The sequence below is a fragment of the Scleropages formosus genome, chromosome 2 (genome assembly GCF_900964775.1).
Source record: "Scleropages formosus chromosome 2, fSclFor1.1, whole genome shotgun sequence".
In the NCBI taxonomy this organism is placed as follows: Eukaryota; Metazoa; Chordata; class Actinopteri; order Osteoglossiformes; family Osteoglossidae; genus Scleropages; species Scleropages formosus.
In genome coordinates, this window is record NC_041807.1 from 14485875 (window position 1) to 14513287 (window position 27413).

The 27413-nt window shown below is 43.6% G+C and overlaps 2 protein-coding genes and 2 non-coding genes across 7 annotated transcripts; all 4 read left to right on the plus strand.

The window, feature by feature from the left end:
• Nucleotides 1-1698: 1698 nt before the first annotated feature.
• Nucleotides 1699-8829, plus strand: slc25a3a (solute carrier family 25 member 3a). Of its 3 annotated transcripts, none has more exons than XM_018747589.2 (8): nt 1699-1796; nt 2119-2285; nt 3946-4070; nt 5319-5498; nt 6344-6525; nt 7115-7287; nt 7472-7582; nt 8040-8829. In XM_018747589.2, the coding sequence occupies exons 2-8, from the start codon at nt 2138-2140 to the stop codon at nt 8198-8200; spliced, it is 1080 nt and encodes a 359-aa protein (XP_018603105.1). In that variant the 5' UTR covers nt 1699-1796; nt 2119-2137; the 3' UTR covers nt 8201-8829. The 3 variants fall into 3 exon arrangements, with proteins under 3 accessions (XP_018603105.1, XP_018603103.1, XP_018603104.1); XM_018747587.2 differs by lacking the exon at nt 3946-4070 and adding an exon at nt 4972-5099; XM_018747588.2 differs by lacking the exon at nt 3946-4070 and adding an exon at nt 4972-5099 and having other exon boundaries at nt 1700-1796; nt 2131-2285.
• Nucleotides 6572-6810, plus strand: LOC114909938 (small nucleolar RNA SNORA53). Its single transcript, XR_003797489.1, has one exon. It is a non-coding gene; the product is annotated as a small nucleolar RNA SNORA53 (small nucleolar RNA).
• LOC114909939 (small nucleolar RNA SNORA53) lies at nt 7647-7887 on the plus strand. The gene has a single exon (XR_003797490.1). It is a non-coding gene; the product is annotated as a small nucleolar RNA SNORA53 (small nucleolar RNA).
• Nucleotides 8830-18832: 10003 nt separating the features above from the next.
• ldhba (lactate dehydrogenase Ba) lies at nt 18833-26565 on the plus strand. Of its 2 annotated transcripts, none has more exons than XM_018747517.2 (8): nt 18833-19099; nt 23657-23790; nt 24123-24240; nt 24392-24565; nt 24652-24825; nt 24928-25045; nt 25319-25442; nt 25721-26565. In XM_018747517.2, the coding sequence occupies exons 2-8, from the start codon at nt 23665-23667 to the stop codon at nt 25886-25888; spliced, it is 1002 nt and encodes a 333-aa protein (XP_018603033.1). In that variant the 5' UTR covers nt 18833-19099; nt 23657-23664; the 3' UTR covers nt 25889-26565. The 2 variants fall into 2 exon arrangements, with proteins under 2 accessions (XP_018603033.1, XP_018603032.1); XM_018747516.2 differs by lacking the exon at nt 18833-19099 and adding an exon at nt 22455-22642.
• Nucleotides 26566-27413: the final 848 nt, after the last annotated feature.

Below are 27413 nucleotides of genomic sequence, written 5' to 3' on the forward strand. Positions count from 1 at the left end.
TAATTTCTGCTTTTACTATTTGCATAAATTGATTAAAAGTTCAGAACGTTGATTTAAACAATTTTCTATTTGGGATTTGAAACAAAAACATGCAGTTGAGCGCATAGAATAATTTCACCTTCTGAAATGTCCTCAATTTGGAAATCTGTGCCATATAAATAGTTTAGGACAGTTTTTAGTTGTTTAGTGCCTGTTTTTTTTTTTTTTTTTTTTTTTCTGTAATTGCAGTATTTTTCTAATGTGTCTTCGGAAAATAAAGCATCTTTTTTAATAAAAAAAGTTAAAAATGCAAGCAAAACTATTGTCTGTGTGTAGAAAATGCGACGTATTGGCTTAACAGGAATAATGTGAAACTGCATTACTGAGCTTTGGAACCTTCATCATGTCTAAAGATGTATTTAAGATTTAAAGAAAGAGACAAAAGAACTTATTTATTCCATTTTTTTGGAGGGACTAATGGCCAGGGCAAGGACTATGTGATTGTAGGGAGGGTTTTTAAACCAGGGGTTGTTCTTTTTATTATAGTTGTTATCATTTATAGATTGAAATAAAATTCATAATTTAAAATGGCCTCTTGTGTATGGATCCCTAATGCAGTGTTTGAACTAACCTTCTTTAGTCATCAGGAGTTTTTTTTTTTTTTTTGGTCATTTTGCTTTCCTTGAATTCTGGGATGCAATGAAGGCTCAATCCAGTATTTATTAGGAAGTGCGATCAATCTGTTGCAAATGACCTCAGAGTTTGGTATGATCTTGCAGAATCGTTTTGAAATTGACTCAAAGTGATCTTTAGAAGGGATTCGACGATGTGTTTGTAGCTGTCCTTTCCAAGTTACAACAGCCAGGTTGCTTTGCTCTATACAACTTATACTTCATCGTAGATATAGAATGTTGGGTTGTATTATAACCGGTGGTTTACCTGCTTGGTGAAATGGTTTAGTTCTCCATGTTGTGCAAGAACAATGCACGTGGAGTAAAGTAAATGGTTTTGCGGCTGGCTAGCTAGTGCTCTCCTGATTTTGCCCAAGCTATTAATAGGATTAGAAGAGTGTGTCCTCTCTTCTGTCCCCTCATTCCTAAGGGCATTGTTATTCATGTAGTGGGAAGGGAAGGGTGTTTGGCCACCTACTGCTCTCCTGACCTTCCCACAGTAAATAAATAGGGTTAGGAAAAAAAATGTCCTCTTCTGTCGTCTTAGTTATGCTTTCCTGGACTCCTCATATTTACAATCACAGTATAGCTGTAACTTTACATTTTGTTGACAAATTAGTGCAAAGAAATTACATGTGTGGGTTTTCTTGAGCTTAAACACGACTGCGATACCTGTGTCAATTGTGATTTAAACCTTTCCTATGAAATTAACCGTGGAACATGCTAAATAGAAATTCTCAAAAAGTGATTGTAACAGTTCTTAGAATTTCTGTGTACAAAGAAACCTCCAGCAAGGTAAGCGATAAACCATGAAAGCGTTTTCATCGGTTGAGTAGCACTAAATCCAGAATTACAGCGATTCCCAAGACGCAGATATTACAGGTTTTACAAGACTGCGTGATGACGACATCCTTCAAACTGACCCTCCCAGCCAACCAATGGCCATATTCGCTCATGGAAATTTTTTTGCTCCGCCCCTTACGCATATTTAGGTTTGGATTGGTTAGGGATCTGCAATGACGTCACAACTGTTCCTGCGTGACGTATCTGAAGGACAAATAGGTTTACCACGAGGACGTTCGGCCTCTATCTGAGCCGCCGGTAACAGCGGAGCGGAGGCGCCATTTTGCGACAAGAGTAGAAAAAGTAAGATTTTGTTTCTGTCCGTGTTTAATGAGCTCTACTCATGTGTGAGAATAATGTTGCATTTTTCATTCCGAACAACCTCGAAATTATTGAATTTTTAATCGATTTTCCTGTACAGCCACTCACTGTCGTCTAGCATGATGGTATGCTAATGCTAATGCCGTAGTAATGGTGTCCAGATTTTTTGCGCCCTGACTCACTGACTGACTGCGGAATCGATTTGATTTAGGTTCCAACCGAGAGCACGGTTACCTCTCAACTTTTTATGTTATACTTGTATCTCCTAACGTATTGATATAATTGTCCGCGGCTTCTAATCCAGCTCCTTCCCTAGAACCACCATGTACCCGAGCACCCTGACGCAGTTGGCCCGGACGAACCCGTTCAGCGCCCCGCTCTTCACTCTGCACCACGTCGAAGAACCGAAGCAGAGGAGCACCGTCAGGCATGGACAAGCCAAACGCCAGATGGCCGCTGCCGCAGTGGACGGTAAGGTCAAACTACACATATCACACACAGTCGGGAATTAATTTAAAGTCCCGCATTCTCAGGTCATTATTGGAGTCGCTTGGGGTCGTGGTGTGTGTAACTAGAGACGGACTCCACTGCGGTCTCTCTGCTTCGCGGAAGTTAGCGTACTTCTTATTAAAAACTCAGAGAATAACCGATGCATACTTAACTGTGTGAGACGATAAAGACTGTTTTTTGGGCATATTTTTGTTAAAAGCTCCCTTCACCCTCCTTTACGTTCCGATCAAGCCTGACCTCTAAACCGCGTTTCTGCGAAAGAAACAACAAGCCCACTGCCCTGGAACTGAAGGACACTGTAAAGGTTCTTTTTACGCGTCACTATTCAGCGACTCTGTTGGTCCGCGCATGCTTGACATACCAATAAGTAGGAATTTCATTGGCTGTCGTCTCACTTCCTCGATCAAGTTTTTCTTTTAGTTTAAATATTCATGTGGATTGTACGTGTGAAGTATCGTTGTCGCTTTATGTGTCTGGGTGTCTTTTAACTGATTTGGGCATGCTTTTTTGTTTTTAGTCTAGGGGAGCAAGTATTGAAGTGTTAGGGCTATTTGCTTGTAACCTGAAGGGTTTATCTTTGAATTCCTGTCCTACTGTACCCTTGATCAGGTACTTACCCTGACACATTCTCCAGAGTGATTTACAGTGGACACTTTTTCATGCATTGTGACTTAAGTTAAACTGCTACATACACTACTTACACCTATACATCTAGCAGATGCTTTTGTCCAAAGTGACATGCATCTGAGAACAACAAAAACAGTGCATTGCACCAACAGGACAGATTTGAATGCAGTACAGTCGGTTTCACATACCTTGCATGTAGGCTTTTATTTAAAGACTATGAAATGGGATAACATATACGTACAAATTTGTCAAATACTTGTGAGACTGGGGAGATGCGTATGAAAGGAGATGTTTTGAGACCCCCTCTTTAAATTTAGAGTCAGCAGTTCTGAGTGAAAAGGGGATGTTGTTCAAACACAGCAAATCCATAACTAAAAAAAAACTTGATAGTGTTCTTGATTTTTGGACCTCTTAAATGTATGACCACTAACTTGGCAGAGGTGGAGGAGTGTAGTAAGTGCTCAGGTACACACTAGGGAGCAGATCTATTGGTGGTTTTGTAGACTGTAACTAGAGCCTTGATTTTAATGCAGATAGCTGTAAAGCCAGTGAAGAGAGATCACCAGAGCAATGTAACATACTCACACAATGAAAGATGGTAAATTGAAACAATCTGTATAAACACTGTACATATAAATGGGTAGATTTTAAAGGTGGTTATTTCCCCTTTGTCCAAGTCAACTTACTTGCTGTGAAAGACAAAATACTGTAGATATACCTTTGATCAGTTACAGGTTTGCCAGTTTCGAGAGACATTTTCTTATCCTTAACCTTAGCCGATATGAAATAGCTGTGCGCTAGCTGCAGCTTGTGATTATGCAATGTCTAGGTTGCAGCCACCTTGACTTTTTCCAGCACTTGTACACTTTTACATGCACCCCATACTAGAGTCAAGGATATGGAATAGGGGTTGTGACAGCTCTGTTCACTTTATGCAGCCCCTGAGCTTTCACTTTTCATGTAACACCTTGCGGTCATGATCATGTTTCTTTAGAGGGAGACAGTTGCGAGTTCGGCTCCTCAAAGTATTTTATCCTGTGTGGCTTCGGTGGGATTCTGAGCTGTGGCACCACACACACGGCTGTGGTTCCTCTCGATCTGGTCAAGTGCAGAATGCAGGTTTGTTCTTATGCATGGTGTGGAGTCAGGATTACCATGTAACAGTTTACTGTATCTTTTTCTTTGCACTCTGATAAAAATGCTTAACTCCTGCCTGTTGCTTGTTGGGTTTCACCATCACAACTATTTCAGAAATCGTATGGTAGTCTCATTACTGTGTAAAGATGGAAAACAAGTTACATTGCATTACTTGGTTCTGAAGATTTTTAGGGATGTTTTCTAAAACTAAAGGTGATTCAGGAATGTTTTCATACACCTGCTGTCAGTGTGCTGCACAAGGGCAATTTGCATAAGTTTATACCTTCCTCCTCAAAAGTTCCATTACTGGGAGTTCTCAAACACTCTGAACTCTGCTGAATGTAGAGGCACTCTGTGTTTTGTGCTTGTAAATTGGAATTCCTGTTTGGTGCTGTGAGACCACTGCTAGTTTCTGCACAAGGCTCTATAAAATACTTTTAAATGAAGCCAGAAATGTTTATGGACCCATGGGATGCTAATAATAGCAGCCCAACTACACTCTCCAGTGTCTAGTTAATGTTCAACCATAAATCACAGCTTGTTTTAATTACCATGAGAGCATCTTGGAAACTGATAATTCATATACTCCTAATAGGATATGAATATGGTCACCTAGTGTTAATGTTAAGCAGACTTTTTTTTTTTTTTTTAAATGATGGTTTGTCAGATCTAATTTTATTGAAGTCCCTACTATTTCTGGATGAGGGAAAGTTGAGAACTTGTCATTGCCTAGGTTAAAGCTTCTTTTTCTGTTGCCAAAACACTGCATCTTGACTGAAAGCTGAATAATTGCACCAGAAGCAATCCACAGCAGTTAAGTGAAAGGCTGCTAATGGTGTGGTGTGAGACTAACTGCATGTGCATGGTGTGTCCTCTACTGTAGACTCTGAAGTGAGCTGTGACTTTGGCTCCATGAAGTATTATGCCCTGTGTGGCTTCGGGGGCATCCTGAGCTGTGGCATCACACATACAGCCGTTGTGCCCCTTGACTTGGTCAAGTGCCGTCTTCAGGTCTGTATTTGGCTTTATCTGAAACTGTTTATTCACTTTTTTCAGAATTACTCTAACCTTGCAGAGGGATAGTCTAAAACTCCATTTTGGTATGGCTGTGTGATTTGAAGTGTAAACTTATTCCTTTAGTCAGCTTAAAAGTTGCCTTATGTGTCACAAGACCCAGCATGAACCACTTGGGCTGTATTCTGTTGCTCATGTTGGCTATCTTTCTTACAGGTGGATCCTGCCAAGTATAAAAGCATTTTCAATGGCTTCACTGTCACACTGAGGGAGGATGGTGTGCGGGGCCTGGCCAAAGGCTGGGCACCCACCTTCATTGGATACTCCATGCAGGGGCTCTGCAAGTTTGGCTTTTATGAAGTGTTCAAGATCCTGTACAGCGACATCCTAGGAGAGGTGAGCCCTCACGCTGGGAAAGAGTTTGGTGGGGACAATGGGATGTGGAGTTGTTTTGCTCCAAAATGACATACATCCCTGAACAATATGTGCATGCTGTCAACAAGGGAGAGATTAGGATCCAGATGCATGATTTGAGTCAATTTGTCACACACCACTGTATAAACCAGTACACATTACACAAATAGCTACATCTAGGCTTTTCCATTATTAAACATAATATGCATGCTTATCAAGCACTTGTGAGATCAAGAGAGAAATGAGTCTGAAAGAGGTGAGTTTTGAGAAACTTCTTAAATGTAGAAAGATTCAGCAATTTTGAGAAAGAGGGGAGGTCTTTCAACCACATTTGAGGCAGAACCAAAAACCTTTGTCCTTTTGATTTGGGACCACCAAGCAGGCAGAGGTGGAAGAGTGTAGTAGTCTGGTTGGGGTGTAGCAAGTGATTGTAGGTGTTGGGAAGCAGATCTGTTCACAGTTTTGTAGAATGTAGCCAGTGTTTCATTTGATCAGTACTGATTTCAGGGTGGGGGGGTGTGGTGGCGCAGCGGGTTTTGCCGGGTTCTGCTCTCTAGCGGGTCTGGGGTTCGAGTCCCGCTCGGGGGTGCTCTGTGACAGATTGGCATCCTGTCCTGGGTGTGTCCCCTCCAGCCTTCCGCCCTGTGTTGCCGGGTTAGGCTCCGGCTCGCTATGACCCTGCTTGAGAGAGAGGGGGAGAGCGCGCGCGCGCTCAGGGTTGTGGTCAGATAGGGGAGGAGGCTTCAGTTCTCTGAATACTGAGCAATGTTGGTCTGGGAAGGATAATAGTTTTCTGAGCATGTAAACAAGTTTTATTATGTCTCCAGGAAAATACATACCTGTGGAGAACCTCTCTCTACCTGGCTGCATCTGCCAGCGCTGAGTTCTTTGCTGATGTGGCACTGGCCCCCATGGAGGCCTGCAAAGTACGCATCCAGACCCAGCCAGGCTATGCCAACACCCTGCGTGAATGTGCCCCCAAGATGTATGCTGAGGAAGGCCTCTGGGCGTAAGTATTCCACCAGCTATGGTGCCTCTTCAGCTGAAGGTGCTTCAACACGTTCCTTAGATCCACCTCTGGGGGGCACTCCAGTGCTAGAACTGTTGCTCTATCTGGGTGCAGCAGCTCCAGTCTGGGGGGCTTCCAGCAACTTGCTGGTTGTACAGTTGGAGGTGCTTGAGTCATTGGCGTGTGAGAGCAGTATACCTGCCCCCCAGCCCCCCGCTGCACTGGTACCCCATCAGCTCTGCTGGCAGGAAGTTCCCAGTGCAGCTAGGCTGGGAAGCAGACATCTGATTTCAAGGCCTTTTTACAAACTTGTGGTTCTCACAGCATTTTACAGAATTCCTCTTTGCACAAGTGATGTTAAATTTCTTGTGTAAAATACTGTACTATAGACAAAGTTAAAATACATACCTTATAAGCTTAGACAAACAAAAGGAATGTAACTGTTCTTGATGCTTGGTTACCTGTGTACTAATTGATAGAGGGACCTGACTGTATCTAACCCTTACACACCAAAGCAGTAAATGCTATTCTGGGTTACATGAGACAAGCCTTAAGTTGTGACCCTATGTGTCTCCTTCCTTCCATTCAGGTTCTACAAGGGTGTAGTGCCCCTGTGGATGAGGCAGATCCCTTATACCATGATGAAATTTGCCTGCTTCGAGCGAACAGTGGAAGCCCTTTACAAGTTTGTGGTGCCCAAGCCACGTAGTGAGTGCTCGAAACCTGAGCAGCTGGTTGTCACCTTTGTGGCTGGTTATATTGGTAAGTTGATCATCATGTTGCTGTGGGTGGAGGGCTTAGGAATTGCTGATAAGTGTTCTGACATCCTCAGTTTGAGACAGCAAGTCTGGGTAGCATCTTTCTTTTTCGGTGGGTGAACATTCAACCAGCTTCATCAAGGTTGTGTGTCTGTGCACGTGTGAGAGCTTTACCCTTGTCCCCACAGCTGGCGTGTTCTGTGCCATCGTGTCCCACCCTGCTGACTCTGTGGTGTCTGTGCTGAACAAAGAGAAGGGCAGCAGTGCTCTTCAGGTGCTCAAGAGGCTTGGGCCCAGAGGTGAGTTCCCTCCAAATCCTGTTGGTCCATTGTTGTATCAGTCACTTTAAGTCTAAAGGGGTTCAACACGCTCCTTAGATCCACCTCTGGGGGGCGCTCCAGTGCTAGAACTGTTGCACTGCCTGGGTGCAGCAGCTCCATTCTGGGGGGCTTCCAGCAACTTGCCGGTTGTACAGTTGGAGGTGCTTGAGTCATTGGCGTGTGAGAGCAGTATACCTGCCCTCCCGGCCCCCCGCTGCACTGGTACCCCGTTGGCTCTGCTGGCAGGAAGTTCCCAGTGCAGCTAGGCCGAGGGAGCGGACAGACTTTTTAAACATTGTCAGTTGGTACAAATGAATGTGATGACATTAACTGTGGTGGTGAAACGCAACATGTGATGCATGAAGAATGTGTTCTGTAAATGAGCCAAGGGTTCTTGTTCACAAGGCTTGTGTGTGTGCTTCTGCCTATGTCTTAGGTGTGTGGAAGGGCTTGTTGGCCCGTATCATCATGATTGGCACCCTGACAGCCTTGCAGTGGTTCATCTATGACTCTGTCAAGGTGTACTTCCGCCTGCCCCGCCCACCTCCCCCAGAGATGCCAGAGTCACTGAAGAAGAAACTGGGGCTGACTGAGTAGATGGAAGTTGAAGTTGTTTGCCCCCCACCCCAAAACCTACAAGACCACACAGCTTTCTGTTTTCTGTATTTAAAGTACCTCCTGCATTTCACGGCTCTGGGCAATTGTCTGCAAGGGCAGCACTGAGGCAAGGGTCCCACAACTGGTGGTGGACAGAGGAAGTAGATGCTGGAGGGCAGAGGGAAGGGAATCAGTGGGGAACATAGTCCGATTTTATCACGTGTCTCTAGTTCATGTGGATATGATAGTAATAAAAAAAATTAAATGTTTTTTTACTGGAGTCTATTACCAAATAATGAACACATTCAGCTAGAGCACTTCTGCATTGCTGCGATACAATTGAATAGACTACCCAACAGTGCTCGTTCTCCCCCATACAAAGGCTGTGTTAAGAGCAACACCAATATAGTTATTTTACTTCCTTAAATATTGTTCCTGACAAAGATGCAACACCCAGAAAAACCACATGCACGTATGCACTTAAGCATAACCCTAAGCATATGATTCCGTGCAGCACAAAACAACTCTCCATGGTTGTGGTCTCACAGCACAATAGTAACAAGGTAAACATGGAATAAACATTCATGGGACTATTTAAGAAAATGACAAAACAATCATTTAACGGACAATACAGAGAAATACTGTCTATCAGCCTCAATGCCTCATTCCTTGGTCTTCCCTTTGGGCTGTCACGCACACTGCTATGGTCATAGAAGTAGCTCAGATAACATGCATACCTTTACACTAATGTAAATAAATCCAAAGACCCTCATACTTTATAGAGTGACCCAGGCAGTGATTTGGGGATATGTCTTGGATGCTTAATGTGCGAAACATTCCTGAGCCAGATTTAAAAAATATCTGTCCGGTGTGATGTATTCCACACCCTGTGCTTTTGAGGTAGTGTTCGGACCACCACAGTACTGCAGTGGACAGGAATTTGAGAAGCACGCGAATGAAAATATAGCAATAAAAGGCATGGTAAATTACTGTATATTAAAATACATTGGTGTTTGTAGTGGTCGTTATGCATAAAAATGCTTTATCTGAGCTTATGAAAGATAATGTGGTATTAATGTGTATGTAAAATGTGACTTGTTAGATGAAGATCAGATTTTAATAACCATTCATGCAGAAATCTATATAGTTCTGTGGGTTTCATACATTTTTCCTCATTCTTTCCTGTACTTAAGGGGATTGGGAGATTTAATATGTGGTGAACTAGGTCTATCAGTGTTCCCTACATGCATCTTTCCATGAAATGCAGCACAATTTTAGTAAACTACACTCAGACGTATTCACATAATCTGAAAAATGATGCTATTTTACAATTACATTTATTTAGCAGATGCTTTTCTCCAAAGCGACTTCAAATTAACTCTATGTAGTGTTATCAGCCCACACATCTTATTCACCAAGGTGATTTACACTGCTAGATACACTACTTACACTGGGTCACACGTCCATCCATCAGTAGAATATACACACTATCATATGCACACAATGGGTGAACCTGAACAGCATGTCTTTGGACTATGAGAGGAAACCCATGCAGATATGGGGAGAACGAAGACTGAGCAGGGATCGAACCCATGTCCTACTTACACCACCCAGGCACTGTGAAACAGCAGTGCTATTTTGTTACAATTAATTGACAACTGCTATTTAGTTGCACAAATACTCCAATGTATAGGAGGAATCACACCTCAGTCGTACCATGAAAAACACAGTTAGGCGTGCCATATGGGCACTTTTGTCATTTCACCTGAGTATGGCTATGTTTTAAAGTGTGTACCTTTGCATTTTTTGAGAGTACTTGTAGCTTTCAAGCCAAACATCATCCAGTCCAATTCAAAATTGCTTAAAGTGCGATGTCTAAAAGTACAAGTAAAACTGCTCCAGTGAAATAAGCACCCACTGAGAACCCATGAGAGGTGAGCTATGGACCAAGTAGCAGCCATTCGTGTGACATGCGCCTCCGCTGAGATGAACAGGATGCAGGTAAAGTCGCGGCAGACCAGCAGGGGGCACCATTCTCTGTTTGAAAACCATGGATGAAACCGGGACTTCTTAGCAAACATCACAGGCATTGTTTCGTCTTCCACTCCACCAGCACCATCAGTGCACTTGCAATTAGGAAACCTTAAGAATCTCAAAAATGCCCTAACTCATTTATAGCACAGCTGTGATTGTAGAAAATCTATGCTCTGCAGAGGAGCGGGGGGGACTAAAAAGAGCAGTGCGCTTTTTTGCGCCACATTGTGCCCCCCTCACAAGCTTGGCTTACGCAAAAAATGGCAGGCTGAAAGTAAAGAGAGGCTTTGGGAGGCCTAGCTGTCAGGAGGAGGCGACCAAGAGTGGGATGTTATCGGTAACTTATTCGACACCCAAAGATCAATGTATTCTAGAAATGTTGCATTAGAAGTGAAGCCCACCTGTGTCATGTAGCCCACCCCTCACTGCTGGCTGATGAAGCTGTGTTCTGGCCCTAGAGATAAGGGCCTCTCGCATGTGACTGTGTCCCTCAAAATTGCTCCTGCTTTCGTGAGCCTAAGTGGACTAATGGGACACGCTTGCGTCACTTTCAAATGATGGGAGGTAGAGCTGTACCATATTCATGGCTCTGCATGTGCTGTTGTGACTCAAACGCTATTGTTGTCATTATTATCCTTTTACTTGCTTTTGTTGATGTGGAACTCCTGCGAAAACAGAACACAACGGAGACAGGTTCTGGGTAATGGCCCTCACGGTTTTTGTATGAATCCGTTTCTCTCCGTGTTCTTGATGGTTGGGTTCAAAGGTGTTGAGATGCAGAGTCCCATCTCTCGGCGACCTCCGTATCATTGTGTCCTCTCTAATAGCATGAAATGCAGTCCACCTTTTCTACTGAATAATTCAATGTGGTTTATACTGCATCTAAAGGACATTGTAAAAATGGCACTGGAACGAATAAATCCGTTATATATGCTCTTTCATTTATTCTTTCATTGTCCATGATTGCGCATTGACTGTAGATTTAGCAGCTTGTGTTGACACTAATTTATCTATTTGGAAGGTATTTTTCATGCACACTGCTTATGCTCACTTTGAATGTAAGGTAATTCTGAGATTGCTAGTAAAAGTCACAAAGCCTGCACATTTCAGATTCACCTTGTTAGCTCATTGGCAATTTGTTCTTTCAAACCTATTTATAAGAAACAGTGAATACTACAGTTTTCATACTAAGACTGAAATTTTTTCATATCGGTGATATAAAATGAGAAAATTTCCTGCTTTCTCTCCAGTTTTCTCTATTTTTGCAGTTTTTTTTTTTTTTATTAACTGCGATCTTTCAGCTTGTTCTAGGAGGAAATGAATGGAGCCTGAGACAAAATTTCATTTCCTTGGTGTGGAAGATATTAAAATCAGAAACTGTACGTGTAAAAAAGTAATTGTCACTTCACAGTCAGTAAATGACCACCTTTAGCTGCAATGACTGCGATGAAACACTTCCTCAAACTGTTGATCAGAACCTTAGATCACTGTGGAGGAATTTTAGTCCTCTTCTTCATGCTGAACTGCTTTACCTGAGCAACATTTGGTTTTCCTTTTCTCTCTCTGGCTCCATTAGTATGTAACTAAAACTAACAAAAATATTAGAGAAAATTGGAAAGGGGGCAAATAATTTTTTACACATCTCACACACCATCTGAAACCGGTTGTCCCATACAGGGTCGCGGGGAGCCAGAGCCTAACCTGGCAACACGGGCAAAGGGCCAGAGAGGGGGGGGGGACACACCCAGGATGGGACGCCACTCCGTCACAAGGCACCCCAAGCGGGACTTGAACCCCAGACCCACTAGAAGAGCAGGACCTGGTCCAACCCACTGCACCACCGCGCCCCCCTTTTTACACATCTATACATTTAAATAAATGCTTCTCCCCAAATACATGTCCTGTTATATTCCCCATTTTGCCAACTTTTCCAAAACTGCCTAAAGTGCCACTAAACAAGGCAGGTGGTACGAACCAAGGTTTTGGCCAGGAAGTCACAAGGAAAGCAAGCTATGGTATGGTATGCTTCCTTTTCCACATTAATACTTCCTTCTAGTCAGAGATGTTGGCTGTAATGAATAAGACAGTTTTCTCCCTTTTCGTCTGAGACACTCTGTGCCATCGGATATTTACTTTTGAGTTTAATCTACTATTTTAGACTTTTTGAAACCGGAAGTTGTGTCTTATCTCAGAAATCGCCAACTGGTCGACGGGTTAATGCCTCAAGAAAAGGGTCTGTCATGACATTATTAATCGAAGGTCATCCATTATACACGACTATGTTTTTAGAATTCGACTTTTTAAAGATTGTTAAAGTAAAAGGTGGTAGCTTTGGATGCTTTGAATAACGTTTTATAATTTGCACAGGAAAAAAACGTATAAAATGGTAAAGCAGATATCTGAAAAGAAGAGTACTCACATGGAGATTATAATACGGTCACTTTGCGTTCAACGCAGGCTGCAACCAGCGAGGCAAATAATCGAAAAAAACGCTATTGTCCATGAGGAAAAGCTCGCACGTGCAGGGCAAGCAAGGACGAAGAACTGACTCTTGAACTCAAACACACCTGGGGGGTAGACTGAAACGTGTTTATGGGGGAAGGTGTGCGAACAAGCAGCGGCTCTGAGATTATTGCACAACATTTCAAACGTGAAACAAACTTGACCGCATACATTATCCGTTGTTAGTTTTGTGTGCGAGCATGCTTGTATTTTTGCAAATGTACACCTGCTTCTGTGTGAGTGTTTGTGTGTGTGTGTCCATGTCTGCCCCCCTCTCCGTGTGTTGTATGCTGTAGGTGTCTGTACCCTTGTGCTGACTGTGGAGGTCATTCTAAAATAGCAGGCAGTGTTCCTGGGAGGCGCGTGACCGGGGGAGGCAGGCCTAGGCAGACAAAAGTATTGTCCTGGATCCGCATTGTGCTGTAGTCAGGGTGGCAACTTATATTTGGTACACAGACTTTGTAGTGTGCTCAGATTAACCACTTCTTCACAATGGACCATCTGTTCGATGGTCTTTAATGGGCTTACGAACGGCCTTCCTGCCCTGTTAATGCTCACTCATGATCACCATTGCTGCCGAATGTAGGATGTCAGCGCCGACGCGTGCGAAACGCACCGTTTTCCTTCCTCACGGCAGTCTTAGAAGCAGCATGAGCGATCCACTCAGCAGCATCTGAAAACCCCTACTGCACACCCCCAGCGGACAATTTTAAGGGTTACATGTTTGTTAGCGATACTGTCTGGGGAACCGTACACAATTCACGTGAGCACAAAGAGAACAAGAATGGACCTACTTTGCATATGATGCTCTCAGATATTCTGCAGTACATAGCTGGTGTGGTTAAATGGTTACCGACACAGTTTGGCATGTGTCCGCCCTCCACCACTTTGTCTACCGCAATGTCACAGTCGGCGTTGTAATGGCTCCGTCCTGTCTTGCTGCCTGGTGGAAGGCTCTGATTGGAGGGCGCTCAGCTACGCCGATGGGAGGAGAGCTCTGCTTGGCACACGGCCCTCGGAGCGCTAGTTGTTCAGAGCTTTTTCTGAACTTCCATGCGGGCCTTGTTGGAGTAACACAATGGTCACTGCAAATGTAACTTGAACTGAGAAAACAAAACGAAAAAACGGAAGGAACAAAATGACTTTGCAAACAGAAGTGAAAGATTTGAGTTTATTTTATAGATATGTTTTTATTTTCTATTTATTTTGAGCATTAATGTGTTTACCCCATGTGTATTATAGCTTACCTGGGTGAAAGGACTGGGAAGCACGTGTGCTCTCTATACTGGAAAGGCTGAATTTGGCTCGGTTTTTCTTGTCTAAATCATTTTTCCCAGCCTCAATTTAATATACTGTAGTGAAATTGTATAACTGTCCCATATTAATTAAAAAGTAATCTCTGGGATTTAATCTTTATGGCCTAGAAGCAAGCTAAACCTAAAGTTTATAAAAATATCTGCATTAAATTTTATCTATTTTCATGTTGGTGTACAGACGAAGTCATATAAGTGGAAGGGACAAAGTTTCTCCACTTTTACATTTATTTATGAAAACAGGCCGAGACAGATAAAGCATCTTCCCATTTTTTGGATACAATGACCTCCCGGTCGCCTGTGTGTCTGTTCCCAGTCCGAATGTTACCCTATAATTGGCTGAGCGGAGGAAGTGTGTATCTGTGCATATGCACTCTGTGGGCTGAGAGTCGTTGTGAATTATTCTGCTGATTACTGTAAAACTCCTTCAGTTTTTATGTTTCTGTTATTCACTGGTTTCTCTTTTAGTACATTTTTCCATGTTTACTTCTATTATTTCCTCACATGAATTCCAGAATTATTAGGCTACGCATGAGGCAGCTTGCTTAAGTTTCACTGAATATGTGGATGTTTGTTTCCATAGCAAACAGGATTATGTCCCAGCATGCAAAGGAGAGAAAGAAGAAAGGCTGGAGGGAAACAGAGAGAGAGAGTCCATACCTGTGCACACGTGTTTCACACGCATGCCTGCTTTTTCCTTTTGCATTTTTGTCACAGGAGGAGATGTGGTGCAACCATTTCAGCCCTCGCATTTTTTTCCTCTTAGAACTCTCCGGAAAGCTAGACCTGTGGTCACTCATGCTCAGTGGCTGACGGTGGCACGGTGCCCACGGGAGATTAAAAAAAGAAAAAACTCTGGCTCAGAGTCACACTGGGTCTGGACACAGTGCAGGAGGTAAAGGTTTTAGCTTCTCCTTTATTCAGCAGTTGCAGCCAATGTGACTGTAACGTATCAGAAAACCATTTTACACATATACAAGTTGCCCCTGAAGACTTGAGCTGTTTCATTGAATATGTATTACTGAGTATGTACATCGGGGAGATTGCTTTTGTTCACCATGTTATATTTACATTTACATTTATATTTATTTATTTAGCAGATGCTTTTCTCCAAAGCGACTTCCAGTGAACTCTATGTAGTGTTATCAGCCCACACACCTTATTCACCAAGGTGATTTACACTACTAGATACACTCCTTACAATGGGTAACTCATCCATACATCAGTGGAACACACTCTCATGGTGTCACTCACACACATCTTGCTGAAAGTACATTTTTGTACTACCAGACAACATTGCACAAGCACCTTAGTTTAGCAGCAGGATAAAGTTAGCTCGGCGTAGATCTCCCTTGCTCTGTCCAAGGCTGGATGAGAGCAGACAAGAAGAGTTAATGTCAGTATAGCTTATCTCAGGCTCTTAGACTCAGGAGTGATCAGCAACCATTTAAATAAAACTCTCTCACTTGCGCCTGTGTACATTTCTGGAGATATTGTGCATTTGTATGGCTGGCCCACTTCCGGAGAACTGCACATTTCAAAACAGTTTTTGCCAACAATACTTTTAACTTTTAAGCAAGTATAATTGCAAAGAAAGAAATGTACTTTTGCTCAGTTACATTTGGTTATTACTTTGAATAATTCACAATTAATGCTTTAGTGGCATGGGGGTGCGGTGGTGCAGTGGGTTGGACCCTGGGCCTGCTCTCCAGTGGGTCTGGGGTTCGAGTCCCGCTTGGGGTGCCTTGCGACGGACTGGCGTCCCGTCCTGGGTGTGTCCCCTCCCCCTCCGGCCTTACGCCCTGTGTTACCGGGTAGGCTCCGGTTCCCCGTGACCCTGTATGGGACAAGCGGTTCTTAAAATGTGTGTGTGTGTGCTTTAGTGGTCTCGCCTTAAAACCATTCCACTGCTCTCCTTTGTGCTCCCCAACCACCAGTGTATGTAATTCGGGAAAAGAAGACTATAGCACATGAAAGTCGTTGTGGTTGTCCATATATATATGACAAAAACTTGAAACGTAGGTTGCTGAAATTATTTAAAATGCAGTACTATGTATTATTGTCCTTCAATTTTGAACTGCATTAAAATGAAGAACTTTAGAATTACTTTTCACTCACGTATGATACCGTGTAACACGGCTCTTCTTCTTTCCATTTGCAATTGTTTTATAATCGCCACTTTGGTCTCCATGGTGACAGCACACCTCTCAGTGGCGCCATTCGAATCGGCGACACTCATGACACAGAACACTGAGGAGTTCAATAGCGCAGTGACATACTCGCACTGTGTGTGCGTGTTTAACTCACATCTGTGGGTCAACGCAGGTTATTTTCGCTCCACTCTACAACAAGCAGAATTTTTCTTTTCCCCAAACTTTATTTAATAAAGTTATCAATAATACACACAACCAAAAACAGTACATTAAAAGTCCACAATCAAACAAACCCAACACCATTTTCCTACAGTTGGTCAACAAAATTACTGAACAACCATTACATAAATACATTGTCAAGACAAAGTCTTTCCCATAACAATCCCCTTTCTGGCTTCAAAAAATATAACTGACCCATATCTTCCCCACACCAACATACCCGCAACAAGCAGAAATTTTAGAAAAAATGTGCAATTTGTGGAAAATTAATAGCAACTACTAGCTACATGACATTTTTCATCATGCGAATGCTTTTTGAGCTCTTGATGTCCTGCAAATGGTTTGCTTAGTCAAATCAGGAGATTTTAACATATACTGTAAATGTAATGTATATTTACATTTACATTTATTTAGCAAAATGGGTCACAAGTGCTGCCTGAAAGTATGTGAATCCTACAGGGGTGGTCATTATTTTTGTGTTAAATACAATAATAAATGTATAAAATGTTAATCTTACAGTAAACTGAATAAAATACCATGATTTATACACCTGATTCTACTTATTTCGTCCAATGAAACTTGGTTCACTTATTGGGAGATTACCAGGGGGTTGACAGCAAAATTACTTACTGTCTATAACATTTTTGTGCAGTGTTTCAGCAGAAATGTTATTATTTTTTATAAAAATATCCATGTAGTTAAAGAACAAAACATTTCCCGTAAGCTCAGTTTATATGTATCAATATAGCTATAACGCTAAAGCTCTTGGCTAATTTACTTTTTGAACCTTCTAATGCACTGCGCTCAGAGATGTCATTATTACCCAATTACAATGATGATTTGAATCACGTGGTTTCGTGTGCACGCGTTACCAGCACGCGCTGTTGTTTTCGTTGCTGTTTGTATAGTCGCTGATTTTTTTCACATTTTCTGGTGTTTTAGCTACAATATTGTGATTATTTGTATTTGTGAACTTATATCAATAACGTTAACAAACATAATTTTGATGTAGTTCTTAAACGGTTTTACTTCGAATTCTTTTGTTTACCCGCCGAATTTTCACTTTACCACATGAAACTATGTAAATAAATGTAAATACATTTAAGCTGTGCGTATGATATTGTAATTTTAAGGCCTAATTTTAAATTTGCTAGTTGTTTATGTCACTGCTGTTGCCACTACATTTAGTAATATGAGAATTACGATTAGTAGAAGAAACATTACTACGGATTCTGTATGGTCTGGTACAGGAGGAGGTCCGTGGGGGAGGGGGGCTGACACCAACCCTAGTGACGTCACTGATTACCGGCTATAAAATTACACACACACACTTCCCCCCCAGACTTTACTTCATACTATAAGAATAAGAATTAAAACCCTCCAAAAAACCCATCACAACTCAGAAACACAAAACCGCCTTCAAACATTTCGTCATAAAAACATTTAGAAGTATTTTATGTGTTTTGAAGGAAGCATGATTGTCAAGACAAAATCTTTCCCATAACAATCCCTTTCTGGCTTCAAAGGGACTGTCCCCCAGTAGCAGCTCAACCGAAGTCATCATCATAATACATGCAATGTGTTTTATGTAATGATTACTTAGTAACTTTGTTGACCAACTGTAGGAAAATGGTGTTGGGTTTGTTTGATTGTGGATTTTAATGTATTGTCTTGGTTGTGTATTATTGATAACTTTATTAAACAAAGTTTAGTAAAAAAAAAAAAAAAAACCATTTAACATAAAAACATAAACATGACAGAGCTTATTCCCTCATTTAAACTCATTTTACTAATGCTAAGAGTGATAAACATCCAACTTTGAAGTATAAATAAGAGTTTATACAAGTATAAATACCCACTATGACAAAGAACTTAGGAGTTTAAAACCATTTAAAGTGTTTTAAGACAGTAAAACAGAAAAAAAGTGTTACACACACACTTTCGGAAGACTGAATTGATTGAAGGAGTCCCCGGCACTCCTACAGTCTGTCACAGGCAACGTGCTCACTGCCTGGGTCAGTTATGGTGGCGAGTGTCACACTGGAGCTCACGGACCTCGCCTGTGTTTTCTTTACGCCTGCTCATTCATGCAGGTTAATCTGTTCTTAACATCTTTCTCTGTCTTAAGGGGTCATGGTCTCGGCACTGACAGCAGCTCAGCGTCCCGACACGATCCAATTCCAGTCGAAGCAACACTTCCACTTTGTGACACCACATGTCCCCGTAACTTCTAATGGAAACAAAATATGCAGCAGGTATTATTCGTATATATAACATAGGGTTACATATACTAAATATATGCATGCTGACACTCGTTAATTGTATGTGTGGTCCCCCATTTATTTCACGGGAGCTGTGTGGCGAACGTACAGGGTTTGTTCCGCCATGTGCAGGAACTCGAGCTCGTGACGAGCCACAGCCCTCGATCAACATTCCTCCAGCGCTCCCGTTGTGCTCCATTTTCCTTGTTCATGAACGCCCTTGAGGCTCGACCTCCCTCTTACGGTGATTTTGCATTTGCACGAAAGCTGATTAATATTTCCAGCCTCCTCGCCTCGTCACACCCACAGCTGCTATTGGTTCCTGCGTGTCGCGCATCCTGCACAAGTAGCGCGTCTCGCGCCCCATCCCGCTGAACCCTCCGACGCAAGATCTGCTATAGCCGCACTGCGACTCATGTACGTACCGACCCGAACCGCGTCTAAATCGGACACGCTGCCCCTTTTGTTGCTTGTCAGGTATATGATGGTGGGGGCGTTTGCTGCCAGACACTACAAAAGTCGTTTTAAAGGTCTCTTGTGTTACCCCAGTGTTCGTAATAAACTCAAAATGAGTTATGATGAAAATGTAGCGCGCGGTAGCTACTCACTAAAGCGGAGGCGCAGAGTCTCCCATTTCGGAAATGATTTTCCACTTTTCGTGGCTTCAGGTTTGGCGGAACCATGACGGGTTAAAAAAAAGTGTGGTACCTGTTCTTACTGGCCAGCCCAGTGCTGCAAGGAAGGAGACTAACGCTGTGAATCTGTGCTTTCAGCTATTTTACCGCGTTTTGCACCCACGAAGGCATCTCTCCCCCCCACCAATCCTTTCATACCCGCCGCGCTGTGCGTATTCGTCCCCGCGCGACCCTATGATGGAACGCGCGCGCGGGCTCCGCGTGCAATGAACTTGCGGGGAAGTTTGCGTGCAACTGCTGCACGGCCCGCGCGTCTCGCTGAACGCTGCTTTACGTCACGGCTGCGTCTCAAATGGCCCTCTTAACTTAAGGCTCTCTTGTAAGACGTACTGCTCGCTGTAATCTCGTCAAACGAGAAATGCGAACACTTATCACTCGGTCAGCGGCGTCGAGCGACTTGTACGCATCGGTGTCCATGTTAAAAAGTGTTTAACGCGCGGTTGCACAACCGCACAAGATGGAGCTCGTTTACTCGCTTTTGGGGGTGGGGGGAAAAACGCAGACGAGCGAAAAAAACAAAATGTCGGCTTGTACTGCTGGCATCCATACTGGTTGTGTGAGGGTGGGGTTTTTTTTTTTTATTGCAGCTTTTGCATATTTTAGCAATCGCCACATATCGTGTCTCAGTTCAGGAGCCTGTCAGTTATGACCTTGGATGTGGTGATGCGGCGTTGCAGTTGGTGCTTCTGAGCCCATGTCATTTTCTGCAAAACTCCCACTGCTGCTGCACTGAAATGTCCTTCAGTTTGAGTCAGTTGTGTGGTGTCTCTGTTCATCCATAATGATGATGTGTCCCAACTGCTGTCTAAGTCCTCTGGGGTTTTGTAGGTGTTCTAGGACAAGCAAAGCCTGGATGGATGCCAGACTGACATTGTTTCCCAAATAGAGGAAAGACCAGGGAGGATGGCAGTGCATGACTGTCTTGGCAGGGGGTGGTGAGGGGAGCTGGGCTTCCTGCCAAATGCTTCCTGCTTGCTCTCATGGTGGATAGAGAGAACCTTGCTCTACCTGTGGAGCAGGAGCAGCTTTGCTTCTGCAAGTAGTTCACACTGCTCAATTCCTTTCTGAAAAGGTGCACAATGCAATCTGCCCCTCATGTCCAGTTTTAATATGTATGGGGTAAGAGGGGGACAACCCCCCCCCCCAGCCATCTTCCCTACCTGAGGGAGCACAGGTTAGACTTCCCTGATTCCCAGTTATTTGTGGCAACATTTGAGTAGCTTGTCCTCAAAGTGTCAAATTCCTGCCATTTTTGGTGCGTTATCTATGGTATCCCTAATCTTGGATAAAATGAATTTGTCCTTCTGCTTAAGGGAAGCATGGTTGCCTTAGTCTTTAGCTCTTCAGGCATAGTCTGAAATCCAGTTGTTGGTGTGATATTTGCAAGTTTTCCTCCATGCATTCTAGTTTTAGTCCCAAGATGTTTCAAAAGAATTTACTCTAAATTGTTCTCCATGTAGTTGGGTGGCTACTCTGGTGACCAAGCATCCTGTCTGGTGTGTACCCCTCCTAACCTATTGCCCAGTGATTCTTAGGTAGGGTCTGGCCAGCTGTGACCCTGACAAGAACAAGTGGATTGCAAAAGTGAGTGAACTCTTGATCAAGATACAAATGACATGGAGGTAGTCATACTTCTGACACATCACCTAAAGGGAAACCGTGTGTTCCTTAAGGAGCTGACATCAACTCAGTAGCTCTTAAAAGCAATAGTGCAGCTGTGTGGAGAGAACTTGCAAGCACTTGGCATAGTGTTTTTAAAATTCAAGTCACATATTACCCTATATTGCTGTGGTCTGGCCAGAGAACTTTAAGTGATCTTCTGTAAACTTTGGCCAAATGCACTGGTAGTGTTGCACAATATTATCACATGCAGCTCTGCTTGGAGCAAGCTAAATGTTCCTTTTCCCACCAGCTTGGTGGAGTGAAGATGACTTTTGTGTAGACAATGTTGGTATGTGGGATGTCTAAACCTTGAACATGACATGTTGTTGGGCTGTGGAGCAGAACAGCTGGAAAAAATGACAAGACAATGTTCTCAGTGTATTCTACACAAGTGTTCTTGACATGGCATTCTGTACCCTTTACATTTAGTTATTTAGCAGACACTTTACCAAAGTGATACATCATAAATACAATTCCTGAATTACATCAGGAGAAAGGCATAGTTGCAGACATGTGATTGAAAGTACAGTTGGTTATGTTCACCATATGTGCTGATGTAGCTGCATAATTAACCAGAAGATCAACTCCTAATAACCTACCTAATTGTTTTGAGACAAATATAAAAATTTGTTCCATTGCAGAAGTAGCTGTGTAAAGGATTGATTTGGGTGTGATTTCCATAATGCATGTTTGCTTATACCTTACATGAACTTAAAAGATCATGGGTGAAGTGAGTCTGGAAGAGATGAGTTTTAAAGCCTTTTTAAAATGTGGGCAAAGATTCAGCAGTTCTGAGTGAGGGGTGGTTGTTCCACCACAATGGAGCCAGAACCAAAAACCTCTGTGCTTTGCCTTTCATGTGTAGGACCACCAAGCAGGCAGATATGGAAGAGCGCAACAGCCCGGTTGGGGTGTAGTAAATGGTCAAGTCTTGTAGGTGGCTGGGAGTGGTGTTCTGGTTATCCATTTCCAATTCATGGAACTTGTACCTGTCTTGACTACCATCCTGCAATTGCCTGAACTTCACAACATTTTGATAAGTAATTGCCAAGCACTTTGTCTCAATGTGTAATGGTATAGCTTTTGAGCCTTCTGGAGTGACCCAACTTGGCTTCTCTCCTCTTTGAGTCTGAGGAAGTGTTTTATAACAAATGATGCACTTGCTGCACTGAGGCTGCATTCTGTACGTACACACACAGCTGATGGAAGTGTCAGTCTTTGGGATTACGGCACCTTCTTGAGAAGGTGTCCCTGCAAATAGCTAAAGGATTGCATGTCTGAAGGGAATTATGAGCAGGGCAGGAAAGCCACTAACAGGTCCTCCTCAGGAGGAGTCTCAGATGGCAGGGATTGTAGGGGAGGGCTGATTAGTACTGACTGCAGAGCGCTGCTGCGCATGTGTGTGTCCTGCTCACTCTCACACAGCTCTCTAGTGTGACTGCATAAGAACCAGAGGGCCCTTAGAATTCTTTGGTCCAGAAAGAACGCTGGGGCCTGAGGGGGGTGACCACTTGTCGATGTTGGAGCGCTAGCATCTCCTGGTCTGCCATGGTGATCACATGGTGGTGCCTTTTTCTGGCTGCACGGAGCATCGGCATGCAAGGCAAGTATCCTTCTTTGTCCTCAGCTAGCATGTCAGACTTTCAGTAATTTTGAAGCTGAAATTGGGCTGTCTGCCCTGGTGCAGAGGTAAGAGAATGCAAGAAATATGATGGTATGACTGCTGTAGTTTGACCTTGGTCTTGTGCTCTTAAAGAGCACAAACCTGATAATGGGTTTAGAGCTGATTGCTGAGCTGTCTGCCTAGACTGTTGGGGTGTGTGTGTGTGAGGGGCAATAGTGTCAAATTTGTTTGCGCCAACTATGTATTAAAAATCCTGAGCCCAGCCTTTCTCTTAAATTGACTGTGTGGGGGTTTCTGTGTGTTCAGTGTCAAACACATGTAGGTGTAAGGTTAGCTCATCAACATGTCAACTTTTAGCTGCTTGATTGATGGCATGAAGATCTTCAATTGATCAGCAGTCCTCCGATATACAAGCTTCCGGATGACTTAATCACTGAAACCTCTGGTTTGGACATCCATGGTTGGGGTTATTTGCCACCCCCCTCTCCCCAAGCACCTAACCATTTCATTTAATGCAGTTACAGGGGTTCAGGGTTAAGCTTTAATCCTGTGTTACAGTAACTCTAGTATCCTCTCCCATTTTGCAATATGACTTCTAAAATACTAAACATTTTATTACAAAAATCTTGCATGTCTCTTCCTTATAGAGACAAGGAGGGGATGGGGATCATTGGAAAGCCTAACTGCATGGCTTGGTCTTGGTGTGGTTTACCTCCCACAGCCAACATTTGGCTATTTTTGCTGCTTAGATGCAGGCTGTACAGAAAGCAGGACAGCCTTCTATTTTTACCTTAGCATCTGTACCATTAATGCCTTGTACTGCTCTGCATACACACTGCTAGGCTTCCTCACTAGTTGGGTTCATAAAGCAGATCTTTCTACCCGTTCCATTTGCCCACAGACCCTGGCATCTTGTGTTCATGTGGCTTTCTCATTTTGCAGTGGTGTATGGAAGCATCCTAGTCTGATATGGTGTCTTCTTCCCTGTCACAGCTTGGATCATGGCCTCTATAATGCAGAAGCTCATCACTCCCCTGGCCTCCAGCTCTGAGCCCCCACGGAACAAGGTGTCTGTAGTGGGTGTGGGCCAGGTGGGCATGGCCTGTGCCATCAGCATCCTGTTGCAGGTAAGAGGAAACGGTGTAGTGCTGCAACTGTTACTACTGATTTGTCCCTTATATGCTACTACTGTTCCTACTGCAGATTGAGGTTTTGTAGTCACAGAAAATGTGACTAGTCTGTGACATCATCCAGGCATGTTACATGGCATGTTTCAAGTCGTTTTACTGAAACGGAGCACAATCTTGTCCAGAGTGCTTTTGATCTAACTGGAGAAGGACAAAAGCCAGTTTCCTACCAATATAAACACCCATATTGAATCTGCAGTGTCATTACTTTATGGAACTGCCCAATTCCAGTCTTTGATTTTTGTACTTCTGGGATGTTGCACCTAATGCAGAACCTCTGTGATGAGATGGCTCTAGTGGATGTCATTGAGGACAGACTGAAGGGGGAGCTGATGGACATCCTCCATGGAAGCCTCTTCCTTAAGACTCCCAAGATAGTTGCTGACAAAGGTGAGGTATCCCCTCCCCCGGGGAGCATAAAGCCACCATGGCTGCTCACTAAGCATGGCAGTGAGGAGGCAGGATTGAGACCCTCTGTAAAACAGAGCTTTGAAGCTGTATTCCTGGGTGTCCTTAAGCCTGCTTCATTTCCCTCTGACAGACTATGCTGTGACAGCCAACTCGCGCCTGGTTGTGGTGACAGCAGGTGTACGACAGCAGGAGGGAGAGAGCCGTCTAAATCTGGTACAGAGGAATGTCAACATCTTCAAACACATTGTCCCCCAGATAGTAAAGTACAGCCCGGACTGCATCATCCTTGTGGTGTCTAACCCAGGTACACACTCAGTCCACCTGGACGACTTGAATAATGCACACAAAATGGAAAGTATGTTGGTCCATGTAAACCCCTCATACCTGCAGTGGACATCTTGACTTATGTGACCTGGAAGCTGAGTGGCCTGCCGAAACACCGCATCATTGGCAGTGGAACCAACCTGGACACTGCCCGTTTCCGGTACCTCATGGCGGACAAGCTCTGCATCCACTCAAGCAGCTTTGATGGCTATATCTTGGGAGAGCATGGGGACTCCAGTGGTAAGGGCTTCTCTCTTTCTCTCTCTCTGTGTGTGTGTGTGTGTGTGTGTGTGTGTGTGTGTGCGAGCAGGGTGCTTACACCTCCCTACTTTCATGCCTCAGTTCCAGTGTGGAGTGGCGTCAACGTGGCTGGTGTGAACTTGCAGAAACTGAACCCTAACATTGGCACGGACTCTGACAAAGAGAACTGGAAGCAAGTTCACAGCGAAGTTGTGCAAAGGTGCCTTTCCTTGCTCTATTTCATCGTTAATGTTGCTAATGAATGTTTGAGTAGTATGATGTTGGTGCCTGCAGATGGTGTGGTTTTTTTGGGGTTATTCATGACTTTAACAGCTCTTGCATCAATAGGCTCACAGGCCACCAACTGAGCACTGGAATTTTAGTTTGTCTGGTTCCTTCCACAAACTTCCTGTTTGGGCTTCACCTTCCATGTACAATGGAGGAGCCAGCTTGCTCTCTACTATAACATGTCTGTTCTTTGGATGTGTAACAGTGCCTATGAGGTGATTAAACTCAAGGGTTATACCAACTGGGCGATCGGATTCAGCGTGGCGAACCTCACTGAGTCCGTGGTGAAGAATCTCAGCCGTGTCCACCCCGTGTCCACCATGGTGAAGGTGAGTGTCTCAGTTCTGCCTCTTCCCGAGAGCTAGTGTTCAGTGAGTCAACTAGCAGGGTTTGCAGAGAAGTCAGTGCTGGGCTTTATACATCAGAACACATTTGCTCAGTCTCCAAATTGTGTAGCAGCTTATTTATCAGTGCTTGTTATGGCTTTTAACTTCCACTTACTGTATCTTCAACCTTAATTTTGTAGCAAGATCTTTACCTGTAATGCTAATCCATTTTGGTATGGAGAGGACTTTGAATTTTTTTTTAATGTTTGGTTGACTGGCAGGACATGTATGGCATCAGTGAAGAGGTGTTCCTGAGCCTCCCCTGTGTGCTGAACAGTGCTGGTGTGAGCAGCGTGATCAACATTACCCTCAATAATGAGGAGACTGACCAGCTGAGGCAGAGTGCCAGCACACTCTGGAACATCCAGAAGGACCTGAAAGATCTGTGATCTGTAACCTGTAGGGGATACCTGGGGTGGGTGCACACACCAACATGCAGATTCCTTCTCCAGCTGTCCTTTTGTTCACTTTCACACTCCTGCCCTTCTTGCTTTATCCCTTCACCCCAGGGTTCTTTTTTCCCCCCTATTGAGCAGGATTGTGGGTGTTCTGTGTATGTACTTTTTTCCCCTTCCCCCCCCCCACCTCCCTCTTTCCCAATAACAGCCTGAGTGTGGTATTGCCAGGCCCTTTCTGTGCAGTTGGCTAGCTGTTTTCCTAGCTGAATTTGTCATTTTGCAGTGCAAATCTGTTCCATCTCTGCTGCTCACAATTGTAGACCACAACTGGGAAATATTCCTTCACACTTGCAATGAGTCAGACTAGTTTTAGTGGTGATGAAGAATCTGAATCTCCTCTGCAAGGAGGGACCCTGCTGTTGCAGCCTTCAGCAAGGTACTTTAACCAAAAGGATTAGATTAAAAATCATTGCTGCCTAAACAAGTACAAATTTTAGGCTGACTAGCAATTAGTGGAGAGCAGTATGGGGAGTAGGCTTCAATTCTTAGCCAGGTATGGTGTATAACATCTTGGTGGAGGGCTGTATGCAAATTGGAGAACATCCACAGAACACTCTACAGTCATACTGTGTCATGTTGGTGGCAAAAAGCTAAATAAAATATCGAGCCATGATACTTCTGCTGTTTTTCTTGCATCTTGGAATGTGTGTCCCTAGTTCAAACTTTGTAGACTTACGGTTGGAAGCCCTAAACCGGTGTGGGGGAGGGGCAGAGAACGTAATGGTGCCCTCGTGTGGTAGCGAGAAGTAATTGCAGTCGTAAACCGCCGGCAATACTGGAGTAAAAAAAAAATTACATTAAGTGAACTGTTCCAAATGATTATTGATGGGACGGCAATACTCAGTATCGCTTCCACTGAAGTCTGCTCAACCCATAATCCCTGAGAGTAAATTATAAACACTCGTGGAATTATTTTGCTTAGTGGTTTTATGTGTTAAATGCAGCGGTGTTTCAGTTTGGTTCATTAACGCGTGGATGGCTCGAGCTGTACCTTATTTCTCAAAGGCGTTACTCCCTGTTACACGATTACCTGCCCAGTAGGGTACTAGTCCTACGGAGGGCCGTATTACAACTCCAATTCAAACAGTGGTCATAAAAGATTTAAAGACTTTCGTAGAAAATTACTGTACAGCATTTTCTCTCCTCCTGGGGAATCAAACGCAGTACGTCACCCTAATACAGTAACACTTTTAATTGGTGGATAAAGCGGGGACGGAAAGTGATAAGATGATATAAGGATTACGGAAGACTAAAAATGAAGGGCAGGTGAATAAGTCCCTGCCATCCATTGTCCAGCCCTTGCTGTGCGGTAGAGCCTCGGTCGGTGTTCTGCTTTGGGCGCATTGACCCGTGTTAACGAGTCTCACTCTTTCTTCAGCATTCTGGGTCCGCTGCATGTGAAGGGTTTGAGGAAGCTGAACTCCACTCCAGTGATCGAGTGAATCTTTGCTCCTTG

What these genes read in the sequence shown, in the direction of transcription:
- slc25a3a (XM_018747587.2), top strand. Translation starts at nt 2,138, where the DNA reads ATGTACCCGAGCACCCTGACGCAGTTGGCCCGGACGAACCCGTTCAGC. An exon ending in TGGTCAAGTGCCGTCTTCAG is followed by an intron (nt 5,100 to 5,318) that starts GTCTGTATTTGG and finishes TCTTTCTTACAG; the next exon opens with GTGGATCCTGCCAAGTATAA. An exon ending in GCTGAGGAAGGCCTCTGGGC is followed by an intron (nt 6,526 to 7,114) that starts GTAAGTATTCCA and finishes CCTTCCATTCAG; the next exon opens with GTTCTACAAGGGTGTAGTGC.
- ldhba (XM_018747516.2), top strand. Translation starts at nt 22,588, where the DNA reads ATGGTGATCACATGGTGGTGCCTTTTTCTGGCTGCACGGAGCATCGGC. An exon ending in CCTTGTGGTGTCTAACCCAG is followed by an intron (nt 24,566 to 24,651) that starts GTACACACTCAG and finishes TCATACCTGCAG; the next exon opens with TGGACATCTTGACTTATGTG. An exon ending in AGAGCATGGGGACTCCAGTG is followed by an intron (nt 24,826 to 24,927) that starts GTAAGGGCTTCT and finishes TTCATGCCTCAG; the next exon opens with TTCCAGTGTGGAGTGGCGTC.